This window comes from Lissotriton vulgaris, chromosome 7 (genome assembly GCF_964263255.1).
Source record: "Lissotriton vulgaris chromosome 7, aLisVul1.2, whole genome shotgun sequence".
Taxonomy (NCBI): domain Eukaryota; kingdom Metazoa; phylum Chordata; class Amphibia; order Caudata; family Salamandridae; genus Lissotriton; species Lissotriton vulgaris.
Window position 1 is genome coordinate 710,274,629 of NC_141695.1, and position 18,441 is coordinate 710,293,069.

At 50.1% G+C, this 18,441-nt stretch overlaps 1 protein-coding gene across 2 annotated transcripts in view; it reads left to right on the plus strand.

The window, feature by feature from the left end:
* CEP112 (centrosomal protein 112) overlaps positions 1 to 18,441 on the plus strand; it is a 2,145,639-nt gene that overhangs the window by 1,223,871 nt on the left and 903,327 nt on the right. For both annotated transcript variants that reach the window (XM_086930940.1, XM_086930941.1), the window contains one exon: positions 9,599 to 9,706. In XM_086930940.1, the coding sequence (XP_086787066.1) occupies positions 9,599 to 9,706 (108 nt within the window). The remainder of the gene's footprint in view (positions 1 to 9,598; positions 9,707 to 18,441) is intronic.

Consider the following 18,441-nt stretch of genomic DNA (forward strand, 5'->3'; position numbering starts at 1 on the left):
GAATAAAGTGGTTTGTGTGAAGGGTGATGTTGTGACCATGTATTATAAGGGATAACGTACTCCCTGTAATACGTGATAAGGATATTGCTAGTCACCTGGGAGTGCCATACCATAATATAGAACTTAGCCTTCAGCCTCGTTCCACTATATGGCCATGGGCATCCTTAGTGACTTGCAATAGCCTTATAATGTATAGCATGTGGATACTTTATCCTATATACATTTTACCAAGTGGCGGTGAACACTGGATGGTAAAGTACTTTGGCATAGCCCTACAAATAATTGTTTGTTTGTCTTATATGTCTGTTCGTACTTTTTGTTCTACAGGTGCCGAGACACTCCAAACTAGGAGTGATTTTTGGAATGAGCATTCGCTCTTCCTATTTTTATGCACTTTAAACACTTTTTATTTTTTCACTTTCACGTCCCCAGGTTAGGGTGGACGATTAGAGAGTCCATACCGCCGGGGTTTATCTTTGTCCTGACGAATGCCTAGGTAAAATCAAACCAATACTAAGGCTGAAACATGTTGACATACTAATGATATATTAATTCTGAATTAAACCAACCATTACCTTGGCTTTACAATTCAAACACATAGAAACTCTTGTATTCGTGTCCTAGGGATCACTAATAAACTTTTTTAGATACCCTTTAGACACTTTTAAGTTTAAGTTTATTTATCCTCACAACACACCCTTTACACAATACCAGCTCCGCAGTCTTCTGGCGTCGCAGCACACCGAAGAGGCACTAGGTCTCTTCGGTGGGGCCCGATGATGAAGCATGACACTGACTAGGTCGGTGTGTGAGGGCTTTCCTTCAAACCCAAATAGGGTGCGATTATCTTAAATCTGGTGGCTCCATCCAAGTGGCTTATAAGAGACATTAACCTCTCTTCTTTTGTTTATTGATATATTACTGGGGATCAAGAGAGTGTTCCTGCACTTCCCTATCTCTCCCATTGTTTTTCGGTTACAGTTAGGACCACGTTTCCATAGGAAATAGATTTTTTGGCTTGCTAATAACTTTAGTTCACTTTGACTAGTTCTCACAAAACTTTCCAAAAAAGTCTTATCCACCTCTGCTTCTTTTTGGAACGTTTCTGAGTGATCAGTTAGCATGGGCAGAGAAAAAGGGGGTTTCCAAAACACATTTTCCGCATGCAATTTTCCTGTGGAAAATTGAACAGTGAGACCTCAAAAACTACTTACACCAAATTTGACGGAAAGCTAGATCTTGATCTAGAAAGTGTGCTTTTTGTGATTTGGTGAAAATCCGTTCAGTAGTTTTTTAAAAATTAAGATTAAAAATGTAAGTATATTTCTATCCTCTGGAAAGGGGGTTCCCGGTCTCATTAAATTACTTTGGAGCCTTCCCCAAATAAAAAAATATATATGTGAAATAAGCAGAGTAGACACTTGTTTCACATTAACTGCTCCTGCTGGGTATAGCCTCATAATGCTAGGCAAGGGCTTTTATTTTATTTTTAAAGTTTATGTATGCTTGTGGTGCCCCTAGAAGGGGCAGGGGCACAACCAAACTTTTTCTTTAAATGTTGTGTGTGGCTTGAAGGAGTGCAAAAGCCCCCAGTAACATTTTTATTAAAAGTTGCAGTAATGCTCCTAGGTCATTGGTTTTCATACCCAAGGATGGCTGAAAATATTGTTTAACCCTTTCGATGCTGATGACGAGCTCAGCTCGTCATCACCCACGGGTGTCGTGTGCTGATGACGAGCTGAGCTCGTCATGACAGCAGCAAAATGGCAATTTGCAGAACAGCGCAAATATCACCGCAGCAGCGATGCGGTTAAAGCACCTCCTAGCTGGAACATATGCTGTTAAGCTGGAGAGCTGGGAGCGCTTTTGGTTAGTCCTATGATTATATTTTGTGGCTTGAAGAAAGTTAAAGAAAGACTCAACACATGTTTATCATTGCTTTGTAGAAAATTATTATTTTTTTTTTTTTAAAACTTTATTAGCAGGAAGGAATATTGGTTAAACAATTGCATACATCCAATCTGTAAAAGTACGTACCCTACAAGTCGCCTGTGCAGTAATATATTGGCTACCTTTTCACAGTCAATACAGAGGTCCTGTTGTATCTTGGGTCTCTTACAGGCTTTCAACATATGACATTCGGACTCATAACTTGTTCCCTCGGCACCCTTCCCCTCAAGCTTAGTAACGGTGACATTTCCTTCCAAGTTACCCATATAAACAAACTACCCAACAAACCCCCCCAGTACATGTCATCGCCTCCCTCGGACTTTCTCCCACAGCACGTTACACCCTGCGCTGTTGTCTTGAGTGTATTGAATGGCCCGCACATCATCACGCATTCAGCCATGTCATATGTCCAGGTCTCCCTCTCCGCATCTGGCCAGTTACTCCTCCTCCCCTTCGGAGTCTGATTCCTCTCCCTCTGGCAAGGGCTCACACAGTTCCCCTCTGTATGTGTTCCATGCCGCCCATACCTTGTTCCATTTCCTGGGTGCCGCTCGAAGCACATACACCGCTCTCTCTGTCACCATTATGATGTCCATGTTCTTGGCCCACCTGCTGGCGGTGGGGACTTCCGGCGCCCCCCATTTCTGCGCTATATCCCGTTTCGCCACTGTCAACGCCAGTGACGCCCAAATCAGTTCATATCTACCCAGGTCATTCGGGTCCCAGATGTTCAGAAGGCATTTGCGTGGTTCGGGCAGAATGGAGAGTTTGAGGGCCTGGGAGATGGATCGGAGCACCTGTTTGAAAAATTCGCGTATTTGCGGGCATTCCCATAGCGTGTGGAGTAGTGTCCCTTCCTCCCCGCAACCTCGCAGACAGAAGGGGTGTGGTGCTCTCTGTATTTTGTGCAGCAGTGTCCTGGTGTAATAGATACGGTGGAGGATTTTAAGCTGTACTAGCCTGAGCCTACTAGAGATTCCCACCTCCTTCGGGGATGCCAGGGCCTCATTCCATTCGAATTCGTCTGTCTCTCCTAGTTCCTCTTCCCATTTCCCTTTAAGCTTCAGTGTCGGGTCTCTGAGGTTGTTGATCAACTTTTTGTATGTAAGGGATGTGGCGCTCTGGAGCATGTAGTCAGTTAGCAGTCTATCTTCCAGAGGAGAGGAGTCTGGTAATGTGGTGTCGGCCGGGATTGCCTGCAGTAACGCATGTCTAATTTGGACATACCTAAATGTTTCTGTGGGACCGAGGTTGTACTGCTGCTGTAAGTGCGGAAATGGTAATACTGTGTCAGTGTCCCATAGGTCCCCTATCGTAGATATGCCTATTGAGTCCCACCTTTCAAACCCCTTACAGCCTCTTAGGTTCCCCAACGCCTTCGTGTCCCACAAGGGGGTCATTTTAGTGAGTCGGCCTGCCCACCCCAGACGGGCCTGCGCCATGTGCCACAACGCCGCCGTGTGTTTGGTCGGACCGATCAGGTCTTTCAGTTGCGACCTATTGTACAGCACAGACAGCATGCAGACTGTCCCGAGTTGCGACCAGTCTGCCCGGTATGCCGGGTCGTCCTTCGGGGCGTGGATCCAGTAGTTTATAATCTTAAGCTGGGCCGCCCAGTAATACAGCTGGATGTTGGGGAGTGCTATGCCTCCTTCGTACCAGCTCTTCACTAGTTTGTCGTATGCTATGCGTGCCGGGCCCGTGTCCCATAGCAGGACCGTGACCAGTGCTACAATCTGTTGGAAGTAACGCTGTGGTACCAGGTGAGGAGTATTTTCCAGCACGTAAAGGAGTCTAGGGAGGGCCATCATCTTGTACAATGCCGCTCTGCCCAACAGGGTCAGAGGGAGGGCTGCCCAGTGTCTAACGTCTGCGCGCAGGCGGTCTATGGGTGGTTTCAGGTTGTTCACAAAAAAGGCCGCTTCCCCACTCGCGACAACAATGCCTAGGTACTTGAAAGAGGCCGTTGTTTTAAGCAGTGGACAGGTGCCCTGTAGGCTTGGCTCCGGGCCTTTTAAAGTGTATATGGTGGATTTCGACCAGTTGAGTGTGTATCCCGATGTGCGCCCATGCGCGTCACAAAGGTCTAGTAGGGCAGGGATGCCCGTCTCGGGCGCGGTCATATATATAAGCATATCGTCCGCATATAGCGAGATTTTGTCCTCCCATCCCTCCTCCCATCTGATGCCCGCGAACAGAGTAGTCGATCTGATTTGTATGGCCAAGGGCTCAAGTACAAGCGCGAAGAGCAGGGGGGACAGGGGGCAGCCCTGTCTGGTCCCCCTGCCTAGTGGGAATCTCGGCGATGTGTGGCCGTTGGCCACCACTTGCGCCACGGGGTTTGTGTAGAGCAGTCGTATCCACCGTATGTATTTCGGCCCAAAGCCCATGCGCTCCAGAACCGTGAAGAGGTATTCCCACTCTACTAAATCGAACGCCATTTTGGCGTCGAGGGAAAGGATCACTGCCTGTTCCTTAAGGAGGTGCGCACGGGCCATCACCCCATGGACTCGTCGAAGATTCAACGCCGTGCTCCGGTGGGGCATGAAGCCCGACTGGTCAGGGTGGATTAGAGTATTGAGGTGGGGCAGCAATCGGGTAGCCAGAAGTTTAGCTAGTATTTTGGCTTCGATGTTTAGTAAGGAGATCGGACGGTATGATGTGCATTCTGTCGGCGGTTTCCCGGGTTTGGGTATTGCTACGATCGTGGCCGTGCGCTGATCCAGTGGCAGTTCTAGTTTTTCCCTACTCTCCAAGTACATGTCTAGCAGTGGGGCACTGAGGTCTGCAGCCGCGGACTTATACCACTCTACCGGTATCCCATTAGGGCCCAGTGCTTTACCCGACTGTAAAGCCATGATCGCTAGTTGTATTTCTTCCCCCGTCGGGTCTAGTTCTAGGGAGTCCCTATCTTCCTGCGTAATGCTAGGGATGGTAATGTCTGCGAGCGTTGCCGCTGCCATTTGTTGTGTGACCCTCCTCTCTGGTGTGTAGATTTCTTGATAGTGTCGAGCCAGTTCGCCTACTATGTCCTCCGGGTGTATCAGTGTCCGCCCATCTCTCGTGTCCAGCCTATGTATCCCCCTCGCTCCATTCCCTCTCTTGTCCAGCCACGCTAACATTCGTCCCGCTTTGTCGCCCACATCATAGATCCTATGCCGAGTGTTTGCGATGTATCCCTTCTCTGTGGTTTTTAGGTGGGCTAGGTACTGCTGTTGCCTGAGCATGAGTGTGTGCGTTGTGGTCTGGGAGGGGTTCGTCATATGTGCGTCGTTAGCCGTGTCTAGTGCAAGTTCTAGGTCTGTGAGTTCCTTACGTGAGTCCCGCTTGTGTCCCGTGATAGCCGCAATAGCCGCCGCCCTGAGGACAGTTTTGTACGCCTCCCATAAGGTGGAGGCCGACTCCACTGAGCCCGTGTTTTCAGCAAAATATAGTGACGTCGCCAGTTTTAATTTCTTTCGAATCTTGGGGATTTTCAGGAAATTGGGGTAGATTGGGTACAGTCGGGCATTTCGTTTCCCTCCGGTGGTCAGCGATAAGATGATTGGAGAGTGATCCGAGATCCCCCTAGGCAGCGTGTCCACCCTCTCCACCATATCTAGTCCCATTCCCAGTGACATGAAGTAATCTATACGGGATAGGCTGTTATGCACCGCTGAGTAGTATGTGTAGGGGGTGGCATCTGCGTGTATTGCCCGCCCTAAGTCTGTAAGGCCTAGGGCCTCCGCAAAATCTGATAGTGGTGTAGCACCCCGTGGTCTGGCTCTGGTAGGGAAAGTGTCCTGAAGCGGATCCATGACTGCGTTAAAGTCCCCCCCAACAATCATGTCGCCATCAGGGAGACCAAGAAGGAATTTGCCTAGGGCTGGTAAGGCCACCGAGTGTAGGGCTGGGGGAATATACACTGAGATCACATTCAGGGCCCTGCCCTCCCACTGGCCGTGTATCGCGGCGTAGCGACCCTGGTCGTCTGCCACGTGGCTGGATACCATAAGGGGGGAAGATCTTCTTACCAGTATGCCTGTTCCCCTGGAGCCAGTAGTGAAGTCTGCGTGGACTATCATTTTGTACCCCCTTCTATCTAGGGCCTTGCAAGTGGATCCCGTGAGGTGGGTTTCCTGTAGGAGGACCACATCCGGGTTCTGCCTCTTCACGGCTTGGAGGACCAAGCCTCTCTTGATTTTGTCCCCCAGGCCCCGGACATTCCATGTCAGTATTCGTAATGGGGGAATCTTTCCGGCCTCGGAGGGGCCCTCAGCGGGTGTGTGATTAGGTGGCCTGGCCATTAGGCTGTTGTAGTGGTCCTGCACACAACGTGTGCTGCGGCATAGGCCATGCGTCGACTAACGTCGCGCTGTGTAGGAGACGTGTTAACATTAGGGTGACAGTGCTGTGGTGAGCGATGACTACAACCAAAAGTGAACATTTCAACAAATAAACTTCAAACCCGTCCCCCCTCCCTGCTACCCTGCTCCACGGACAAACCCCTGCCCGCTTCCCCAACTGTGCAGAGTGCTTCAACCCACCCCTAAACATCTTACTTGCTCGTAGGGTTGGTGAGTCCCCTTCGGGCACTGCCTGTGCCCGCCCTACTCAGCTACGCTCGAGCCACGGTTCCGCGGCCCACACAGTCCTGAAAAAGTAAATCAGTGAAATGTCACACCGGAGCCACTTGTCCAGAGTCCAGTGGATCTCTCTCGAGGTCCGATTCTACTTCCGTTCCGTCTCCCTGGTGTGGTCGAAGGGAGGACTGGCTGGATGGCGTCTGGTCAGTACGGTGTCGCTGCCGGTCCTGCTGTGAGCGTTGCCGTCGTCCCGCTGGTCGCCAGCCCTCTAGCCATTCTTGGGCAACTTCTGGAGTGTCGAAAAACCAGGTCTTTCCCTCGGCTACTATTCGCAGCTTGGCTGGGAACATCATGGAATACGGCAGTTCTCTGTTGCGCAATGCTTTCTTAACCTCCGTGAAGGACTTGCGTCGCCTGGCCACCTCTGCTGTGTAGTCCGGGAAGAACGCCAAGGTTGCGTTCTGGATCCGTACCAGTGGTGAATTCCTCGCTGCTTGCAATATTGCGTCCCTGTCCCTGAAGTTGAAGAGCCGGGCTAGCACCGGTCTCGGAGCCGCCCCTGGCTTTGGCGGGCCCCCCGGGACCCTGTGCGCCCTCTCCACCGAAAAGAAATGTGATAGGCCCTTGGGCTGGAGCTTGTTTTTGACGAGGTCCTCCACATATAGGTCCATGGCCCCCTTCCCTTCCGTCTCGGGAAGGCCCAGTATGCGGACGTTGTTGCGGCGTGAACGCCCTTCCTGGTCGTCCAGCTTGTCATGGAGGAGTTTGGTAACTTTCTGCATCTTTTCCATGGCCAGTTGGAGCTCCGAGGTGTCTTCTACGAGCGACTTAGTGACCACCTCCACCTGCGACACCCTCTCCGCCATTTTGTGAAAATCCGCCCGTAGCAGAGATACTTCTGAGGAGATGGCGCCCACTGTGGTTTTAACTTCCGTGAGCGTCTTCATGATGTCTTCTAGTGTGATTTTCGTCGTCTTTTCTGTTTCTTGGGCATGGCCTGTGGAGGTTCTCCCTGTGGTCTGCTGTTGGCCTTGGTGTCCGTAAGCGAATTTATCCAGTTTGGCCTGCGTGGATCCGCTCCTAAGGCCTTTCCCTGCCATGGTGCTGGGTCCTGCGGGCGCCAGAGAAGTGCCCCCGTTGATCGCTGCCTTCTGGGCAATGGAGGTGTTAGATAGGCGGAATCAGCCAGGTTGCAGTGGGTCTCACTGGACGTTGGTGTGAGAGCCTAGGGGGCCACTGATGTGTGCCGTGATTCGGCTCTTGGTGGCCTCTTTGCAGAACTGAGCGGGCACCGTGTACCTCCCCTCGATGGCCTCAACTGCCCCGGGTCTCGTGCACTGGACCGGTTACTGTTTGGTGGGGCACTGCCACTGTATCGATGCTGCTGGTGGCGGGCCTGGGGGTCCCCCCGTGGTCCCGCGTATTTGGCCGGTGTTGCGCCGATTCCCCGGGGTACCTTCCACCCGGCCTCTGCTCCGGCGCAGCGCGCGAGCCCACTGCCTCCTCGCTCCTTAGCGGCGATTCCCCTTGCCCCCGCAGTACCACTGCGCCAGTTATGTTCTCCTTTGGGGGGGGGGGGGGAAGGGGGTTCGTTGTATGGTAATGTCCCCGCGTTGTTCCGTCCACGTCGGGGTTACACTGACCGTCCTCCTATGCAGGTCTCGCTCGGAGTTCGTGGCAGCCTGATTGCCACCGGAGGACTCCGCCAGCAGCAGGAACCGAGTTTTGGTCTCCCCGTGAGACTCCGAGGTGTGCTCGCTTTTTGGGCCGGCTCTGTCGCACTGCCGCCGGGGTCCGGATCTTACTCGGGACCGGTGCTTCACCCTCGGATGTAGGCCCCAACTTCCCACACGGTGCAGCTCTGGCTCCGGTGCTCCGATTGCTTCGAAACTTGGACCGGTGACACCGCTTGTGTCCCGGACCCGAGCGCTGCCGCTTCAGGCGCGCTAAAAGGCGGATAAGTGTGACGGATTTATGGAAAGGCTGCAGTGCCCTCGGGAGCTCTCACACTAAGCGGCCGCCATGCTTGGCTGCTAGCCACGCCCCCCGTAGAAAATTATTTTATTTAAAATGTTTGTGTCGGTGATTATTATTGGTTGTTGCAATGTATATACATGGAAATGCATTGCATTATAGTTAATGATAAATTGCTATGTTGATTTATTGACAAAGATAATAAGTCTGCTTTATATATATGTTGATGTTCTGACTCCTTGATAAATCCATCAGGACTAATTTGTATAATTTGGTGTTTTGACCCTTTGACAAAGCCAGTAGGTCTGCCTTACTTAAAATGACACCCTTTATATTGTTAGATGACAGTCGGCCATTCCGCCTGGCCCTGCTCCCAAACCCAGGCCACACAGAGTGATGGACCTCTTACTTTAATTTTAAAAAGCAATAGGAATTCACAGAAAAACAAAGAATAAAGGGATGTTATAGTTATGTGAAAATGTCAGTAAAAACATAATATCGTACCACTGAAATTTACCAGTTATAATTATCTCAAGTAGCAATAACATGTGTGCTTAAGTAACTATAACTCACAACCCTGCCATGCACGGCTTATACACTCATATAATACATCACTCATGCCATGTTCAATGACTGCATTGATAACATCCTTAATGGCATCTGAAACTAAATAATTGATAACACCGTGCATGGCAATTGCACACCTCTGTATTTGTTTATATTCAAATAAATGGTCAGTGTTTTGAGTTTGAGGATCCAAATATTGTTTTAAAACCCTTTATAGTCGTGGAATCTTTATTACATTTTTGGGATGCCACTATAAAAACTGGACCAGTTTTGAATCCTATTTTTTCCAACTAATAATATATTTCGCTTTTTTAGTAGTCCAGCATTTGACATTGACCCTTGTCCTTGCACCTACATCATTAAAATGGATTTCGCTTTCTAAACTTTTTCAGTTAGCATTCTCTAAAGTTTCAGATATTATAACGCAGTGGACAAATACTACTGTAAATATATGGGTGTGATTCCCAAACATCTTATAAATTATATATCATCAGCCTAGCACTTGTAAATATAACTAGAAACTCTTCTTATTTACTTTGAAGATGGGAAAAGTTGAATCGGATCTAACCAGATCAAAGTCTCTTCGTGAGAAGCAAGCCAAAGAGTTTTCATTACAACTGGATGAGATGAAGCAAAGATATGAGAAACAGGTTAGTCTACCACTTTTCTTCAATATCTTGATGCTAATTTCTTCCTTTGTCTACTTGTGATATTTTAAAAATTTAGTATTTTAATAATTGACCAAAAATTCTGCTTGTCATTTTCTCAATTGGGCTTTGTTTACCATTCTGAAATGTAAATGTAAATGTAAATGTAGTTGAGCTTATATAGCGCACAGCTACCCGCAGTGGGTGTCCCGGCGCTTGCTTAGGGAACCCGTCCTGATATTCCCCTGTGTGATAGCCCCAGCGGGTATCCACAAGGTGAAAGTCAGGCATCCCGCCGCGAGGGGCTGTTGTGGAGATTAAGCAAGCTATTGCCCAGAGTCGCAGAGTGTGAACCCGTGAGTCGAGAGGGCACCGGAGCGATAATTATCGAGTACGTGGAATTTTTAGCCCAAGACCCGCCGAGGCGGGGAATTGAACCCTGGTCCAGGACCGATCTCAGCTTCCGGGTCTGCCGCCTCTAACCCCTGAGCCACACTTCTCCACAAGAGAGTTTACGCTGTCCCACCAGAGATAAGTTTACGTTGCAGATATATATATATATATATATATTTTTTTTTTTAATTTATTTTATTGGCTTTCATTGAACAAACAACTGTGGGACTCAGCATATCAAGAGTACAGTACACTTCTCATTCACTGTGCAGAACAAAATCAAAGGGTGGAATCTGAAAGAGACACGTTAGTGATAGATTCCTTACCTTAGAATATCCCCAGGCGTCAGAAAGGATCCGGAAAGTTTTTCGTCAGCAGTAGCCCTGCGCGTCGGTCGGTGGCGTTGTGCGGCTCCGCGTCCGTCGCTGGCGTCATAAGTGCCGAAATGACGTCACGGAGACTACTTAGGTGCCGCCCATGCGTGCTGAGGTCAGTTGTTTCTTTTTCCGCGCCAGTAAGCGCAGATCCGGTTAGAGCACGTACCTTAGTCACTTTTTGACTATCTTTTTGAGACTTTTGTCACCTGTCAGATTACTCTGGTACACGTAGGAATGCCTGGTTTTAAGTCTTGTGGGGCCTGCCGCCACAATATGCCGATGGCGGACCCCCAGGACGTCTGTCTCTACTGCCTGGAGTATGACCAGGACTCTCGGTCCTGCATGGACTGTCTGCCATGGCCCTGAAGGCTTTCAGGGAGCGGTGCTGGAACGCTCGCGGGCCACCATCATCACTCCTCGGGCTCCAAGTCTTCACCCCCAGATTCGGGTAATAGACGACACAAAAAGAAGTCGAAGAAGTGTTGTTGCTCTCAGACGTCCCCCCCGTCGGTCCCCGGATGCGGACGAGGGGTACAGGGGTTTTGCCCCTGTGGCTCCTTCGGAGCCCAGGAGTCCCGTGGCCTACCCATCTTATCCGGGTCCGTCGGCGACTCCCGCACAGGTGCAAGAATTTCTTGCTACCATGGACCGCCTGTTTAGGCCTCGGCTCCTGCCAGTGCACCCTTGGGCCCCTTGTCAGGATCCTGTCGAGCTGTCAGCACCGTGGGCGGCTCCGGCCCCAGCACCGCAGCATCCTGTGCCGCTGGCAATGGCCATGGCTCCATAAGGTCCCACGCTGCCAGCTCCGGCCTCAGCGCCACCCTCGGCTCCGCATCCGACGCCGCAGTGGATACCATTTGTTCCGCCCTTGCCCCGGTTCCAGGACAATTTTATCCCTACCTGGGATCCGAATTGGGACACAGCGCTGTTTGTTCCTTCCTCGTTTGTTCCTTCCCCGGTCCCTGCCCTGCCGCCGCAGTCAGTACCGCATAAAGCAGAGTTGGAAGACGATTGGGAGGATCCTCTTGCGCGTCAGTGTGACTCTGAGCAGGACTGGGCGAACGACTTGGAGGAGGCCGGCGGCCTTGATGTTTCCTCTGACCCGGGGTTTCCTCTCCCCCGCCTACCATGGAGGAGGGCTCCTGTTACTCGGTGGTGCTCCGTCAGGCAGCAGAGATCCTCAACCTTGATCTCCCTACAGTGGCCCTAAAAATGAATCTCCTCACTGAGGTGCTCCAGACGGCGTCCACTTTGTCGGAGCCATTTATTGATGCCCTCACTGATGTCTTACTGGGCACTTGGTCGCGACCAGCCACAGGGGCCCCTGTGGATAAGAACGTCGCCAGACGACATCACCTGGCGCCGGGTGACCCTGCTTTTCTGACCACTCATGCTACGCCCGAGAGCCTGGTCATCCAAGCTTCAATCTCCCAGAGTGCCTTTCCCACGGCTCCACTGGATAAGGACTCTAAGAAGCTGGAGCAGTTCGGCAAGCGGTTGGTCCCTTGGGCCATCTTAGGGCTGCGGTCTGTGAACACCGCATGCCTATTGAGACGCTATTCCCATGCAGTGGTGGATACAGTTGCACAGGTGTTGCCTCAGTGTCCTTAAGAGGTCCAAGCTGTGCTGTCCCAAGCTGTTGCCAAAGGTAAAGATGCAGTTAAGTTCGCCATTCGGTGTGGTTTGGACACCGCAGACTCACTAGGTAGGGCAATTTCTACGACTGTGGCGATTCGTCGCCACGCCTGATTAACATCTACCGGGTTCTCACCAGATGTCCATAGCTCACTCATGGACATGCCCTGTTTGGCGATGAAGCCGACAGTGCGCTGGAGCGTTTTAAGGACTCTCTGGCTATGGCCAAGTCCTTGTGTCTCTCCATCATGCGCCCAGCCACGTCTACCTTTCATTCCTGTCGTGGCCACGGAAGGGGCCCCCCTGCCCGCTCATTCCGTCAGAAGCCTGCGCAGAACCAAACTCAGCATGGACGTGCAGGCGCCGTGGCGGCACAGTGGGCCAGCGTACGGGTCAGTTCACCTCCACTCCCGCATCATCCGCCTCACAGCCTTCCCAGTCTGAGCTTTGGGGTTCACCCCACGGCTGTGGGCGGCAGGATTCGACATCACCTTCCACACTGGCGTTCTGTCACTTCCGAAAATTGGGTGCTGCAACCCGTCCGGAGGGGTTACTACCTCCCCTTCGAGTCCCCCCAGCCATGCCACCTTAGTTCCACCGCATGTTGGGGGATCACTTTGTACTTCTCCAACAGGAAGTCATGGCCCTCTTGGCCAAGGGGGCCATCGAGCGCGTTCTTGGGCCAGAAGTAGGATGTGGTTGTTATTCCCACTACTTTCTGGTCACCAATAAGGACAAAGGGGGCTTGCACCCCATCTTAGACCTCAGGAACGTCGATCGGTTCCTCCAGAAGTTCAAGATGTTGACTCTGGCTCAGGTCTTGGCTGCCCTCGACCCTGGAGACTGGATGGGAGCATTGGACTATTTTCACATCCCCGTCCTGCCGGCCTACCGGCATTACCTGCGGTTCACGGTAGGCCAGGAGCATTTTCAGTTTGCCGTGCTCCCCTTCAGCCTTACAAACGCCCCTCAGGTGTTTTTTGAAAGTGATGGCGGTGGTCGCAGCTCACCTGCGCAGGTCAGGGGTGTCAGTCTTCCCCTACCTCGACGACTTGTTGCTGAAGGTGGGCTCGCCCCAGACAGTTGTTACCCACCTTCAGACTACAGCCGACCTCCTGCATTTGCTGGGGTTCTCCATCAACGTGCCGAAGTCGCACCCGAGTCCCTCTCAGAAGCTCCCCTTCATTGGGGTGGTTCTGGACTCAACACGGTTTCGAGTTTATCCTCCCGAGCAGTCCTGGATATTCAGGCTATGATTCCGTTCTTTCAGCCTCTCTCCCGGGTTTCAGTCAGGATGGCATACTGCATCCTGCTAGTGCAACATGCCAGATGGCATATGTGAGCTCTGCAGTGGGACCTGAAGTTCCAGTGGGCGCAGCATCAGGGCAACCTGTCCGATCATGTCCAGATCTCGGAGGGCACTGCACGACAATTGCAGTGGTGGCTCACGAATCGCGATTGAGTCAGCGGCAGATCCCTCTCCCTTCCCCAACCGGAGCACACATTGGTGACCGATGCGTCCCTCCTGGGATAGGGAGGCCACTTGGGAGATGCAGAGATCAGAGACCTCTGGTCTCCGGCGAAGTCCTGGCCCCATATCAACCTTTTGAAGCTTCGGGCGATCCGACTTGCACTGAAGGCATTCCTTCCCTCTGTCGGGGAAAGTGTGGTGCAGGTGTTGATGGGCAACACCACCGCCATGTGGTATTGCAACAAACAGCTGGGTAGAGTCCTGGACCCTATGTCAGGAGGCTCTGCGCATCTAGACATGGCTGGAACATCAAGGCATTACCTTGGTAGTTAAACACCTGGCAGGTTCTCTGAACGCCAGGGTGGACAAACTCAGCCGCCGGTGCTTGATGAATCACGAATGGCGTCTGAACTAGGACGTGGCACAAGGTCTCATTCAGAAGTGATAAGAGCCTTGGTTAGATCTATTCACCACCGAAGAGAACGCACAATGTCATCAGTTCTGCGCGTTGGAATTTCCAAGGCGGCACTTGCTTGGCGGCGCTTTTCATCGTGAGTGAAGTTGCGGTCTATTGTACGCCTTTCCGCCTATACCACTTCTGCCCAGAGTCCTGAAGAAGATTTGGCGCAACCGGACCCAAGTCATTCTTGTGGCTCCTGATTGGGCACGAAGATACTGGTATCCCGAGCTACTCAACATGGCGATTGATCCCCCGAACCGACTGCCTCTTCGGGGGATCTTCTGTCGCAGCAGCAGGGGAGGGTCCTCTACCCGAACCTGTTCAGCTTCCACCTCCATGCGGTGACAGTGACAGCTTTCGATCTTCCTCCCGAAGTCTGTGATGTCATTCTGGCAGCCAGGCGTCCCTCAACTAAGACAGTATACGCCTGCAGGTGGAACAAGTTTGTGGCATGGTGCACAGCAAAGTCTGTGGATCCCCTTTCTGCCCCTCTTTCTGAGGTCCTTCTGATCCTGCTATCCTTGGCCCAGCAGGGCTCTGCTCTGGAGACTATCAAAGGTTATCTTTCGGCCATCTCCACCTTTCTAAGGCTTCCAGATCAGCCTTCCCTTTTTAAGTCTCTGTTTGTTAACCGTTTCCTGAAAGGCATTACACACATGTTTACTCCTGTGCCGTTCATTATGCCTCAATGGGACTTAAACCTTGTCTTGACATATATGATGTGCACTCCCTTCGAGCCCCTTCATTACTGTCCTTTGCGTCTTCTCACTCTCAAAACGGCTTTCCTGGTAGCTATCACCTCTGCCAGAAGAGTGAGTGAGCTCCAGGCTCTTTCTTCCAAAGCATCTTTCCTATCTGTTCATCAGGACAAGGTGGTTTTAAGGACCCGTCCTTCTTTCTTGTCAAAGGTGGTCACGCCCTTCCACATCGGGCAGACCATCACTTTGCCCACCTTCTTTCTGCCTTCGCATCATTTGAAAGAGGAAGAAAGGCTCCACCATCTGGACCCAAAACATGCGCTCACGTTCTATCTGAAATGCACACAACTGTTCGGGTGGATGACCAGCTCGGTGTTGGCTAGGTGGGCGCCAAAAAAAGGTTGGGCCATGCACAAAGGGACCATCTCTCTGTGGGTCGCTCTGTGCATCAAAGCATGTCACTCGTTGGCTAAGAAGGAGCCTCCTGTGGGACTGCGTGCCCATTCTACCAGGGCAACAGCAGGCACTACTGCCTTGGGACGAGGTGTTCCCTTGCAGGACATTTGTCAGGCAGCTACGTGGGCTTCGCTGCACACGTTTACCAAGCATTATTGCCTTGACAGTCAAGTCTGGAGAGACAGCTTCTTTGGCCGTTCTGTTCTCTGTGACTTTCTGGTGTAATCTTGTTCGCAGACCATCCACCGGGATTGATATTGCTGGGGTATCTATTCTAAGGTAAGGAATCTATCATTAACGCGTCTCTTTCAGATGCACAAGTTAATACTTGTGTAACGATATATCTGTAAGAGACATTAGTTAGTGATAGATTCCTTACCGCCCTACCCATCCTCCCCGCTCTGCAAACTGATTTCTAGGGTTATGGTCATCCATTTCAGGGCCCTAGTTTCATGGCACCAGTGGTCAGTTTCTTGCATGGCTCTGCGTTCCTAGCGCAGAAAGTTGTGTACAGAACTGACGTCAGTGCGCATAGGTGGTGTCTAAGTAGTCTCTGTGACGTCATCTCGGTGCTTAAGACGCCAGCGATAGACGCGGAGCTGCACAACGCCACCTACCGACACGCAGGGGTACTGCGGACTAAAAACTTTCCGGATCCAGTCTGATGCCTGGGGATATTCTAAGGTAAGGAATCTATCACTAACTAATGTCTTTTACAGATATATCATTACACAAGTAGTAACTTGTGCTTTAGGCATTATTATAAGACAATACAGGTGACACGTCATCACGGTTTTAAAATTGTACACTCCAGAATACACACCTCTCATAGTATATAGACATCTGCAAATACAATATGTTATAGTTGTACCCAATAAAAGAGAATATAGTAATCTCATTTACCATGTCAGGCAAAATTGTAGAGAGCCCTGGGTGTGCTAACTTCGTGTTGCATCAAGTGGCTCTGTGTCTGTTTGCGGAGGTAATTTGGTAGGTGTTATATAGTTCCCAGAAGTTTTTAGGTATGCTGCGTGGGGGGAGCAGTTCATGAATGATTCCGTCTGTGTGCTACAATATGTCATGTCGTTCTTCCACCGCTTGATCGTGGGTAAGGGACCACGGGACCAATAGATCACAACTCTGCATTTAGCCATCAGCATTCCCATATCTACCAACCGTCGGGCCCTCTTTGGTATTGATTAGGAGCGACTAATAGTGCCAGCGTGGGGTTTGGTTCTGAGGCGATGTTGGTTATTTGGCTTAGATCATTAAAAACTCAGACCCAGAATGCGTAAACGCCTGGACATGTTCAGGCCAAATGGAGAAAGTCAGCTAAGTGTGCTTTGTAGCGGTCACATGTTGTGTCTTCACGTAGCCTGTATCTGTGCAGTCTCCCCGGGGTGTAATATACCATATTGAGGTATTTAAAGTGGACCAGTCTGTGCTTCCCTTTAAGAGAGATGCCTTTGGTACTGGTGCAGCAGTTACGTTGCAGATATTTAAATTGTTTAAGTTGTAGTGAAGTCTTAGAATAGTTAAAGTCAGCGGGATGTGTGTTTCTTGTTATGATGAACTAAGATTATATTGCTTAAAATGCACTATAACATAGACCGGAATTAAGTGATGCCTGTGTACGTATTGTGCAAAAAGAACAATTGATAGACAGGATGCAGAACAATGCCATACATTCACTCCAGTACAGGGATCTGGGCCTAAATCCATAGTTTTTTTGCTCACCATGCCATTCCAATTTGGACCCAGTCATATGCAAATCAGTCTTGACCCTGTGCCCAATGGGAACAGTCCAGCCCGAACTGCCAGGCCAGGTCCTCCCTCGACTGGAAACAAGCATCCTAGGACCAGTTTCGGGGTTTCACCCCTCATCAATTGTGTGTCTTTTGTGTACGTATGGTAGCACAAATTGGAAAAATGCAGATAGACATTCCCATTGCTCTGTGATTTCATTTCCATGTGTGTAAGCATCACGGGAATATTTGCATGTATGCTTTAGTCTGAGGAAGCACTTATTGATTGTATTTTTCATTTGAGACACATGATGTTTTTTAGACTATTCTCCGAGCAATGCTTCTGATTCATCACATTGTCTTAGAGTGGAGAAGTAACATCACTTACTGTTTGATGCAGTTGTGACATTTCAGAAAATGACATCAGATGATCTTTGACCACAAATATTATGTCATGCTACCTTTAACGCTTTTGGAATCACAGAAATTGACTTCACAATAGTAAATGCAAACAGGGGCTTACCCACAAAGAGGATTCTGGCTCTCTGTTGTGGACACTCCTTAAGGCGCACCTGCCTCTGTGGGCTACACAGGCCTGCAGGATGTCTATGTCACATATCAGCAAGCATAATGGCTGTTCCTCCAAGAAGGCACTTAGAGTAGAGCAAGGCTATTCACAATACAATATGGCTGATGTGGTCTAATGTTCCAGCTGTTCTTTTCTTTATGCACAGTAACACTTTCAGAAAGTTTTTCTGCGTCACTTTTTTCACACTGGGTTGTTTATTCCAGGTTTTTCCAGGAATCTTGTTTCAAGACAGCTATCAAGTAATCTGCGGTCTTTGCCTGCCATCTTCTGCCTCCTCGCTTCCTTCAAGCTACAATTCCTCTGCATTTTCTACAGTGTTTTTTTACAGACTTGTTTTTTTCCTCCTTGGGGCTCATTGTTGGAGGTACCTGCTGCTAGGTGCTACCTTGTGTTCTCAGCACTGTCGCTAGTGGAAGGGGTCGCCATTAACTCTAGCTGTAAAGAACTAAGAAAACCAGACCAAACAGGAACCATTGTCTTGGTCAGTTTGACTGGGGAGCTCACACACCTTTAATTCAGAAGAAAATATGGATCCTATGCAAGGAACACCACTAGATCTATCATAATCTCTAGCCCAGAAGATCGAGAAACAGATTCAGGAATGACAACATTTGCAAGATCAAAACCTAAGACAGGCTTGAATATAGAGAGTCTAAGATCTTCCAGCAGTCTCGTCATCCACCTCTCGCTCTTTAAAATGCATGTAATGAAGGAGTTTTTGGATTCCTGAATGGTTTACTTTGTCTCTCTGCCAGCTCACTTTGTCAAAGACTGCATCAAGATGAAGTATTTAATTAGAGCCTTCCCTGTACCTGCCTTGGCATGTGCAGCACCCTTTGTCACGTCAAACAACCCTATTCTTACTTATTACCAGGACTTTTTGGTAACATTTAAGAGAATGTTTGAAAGACCTG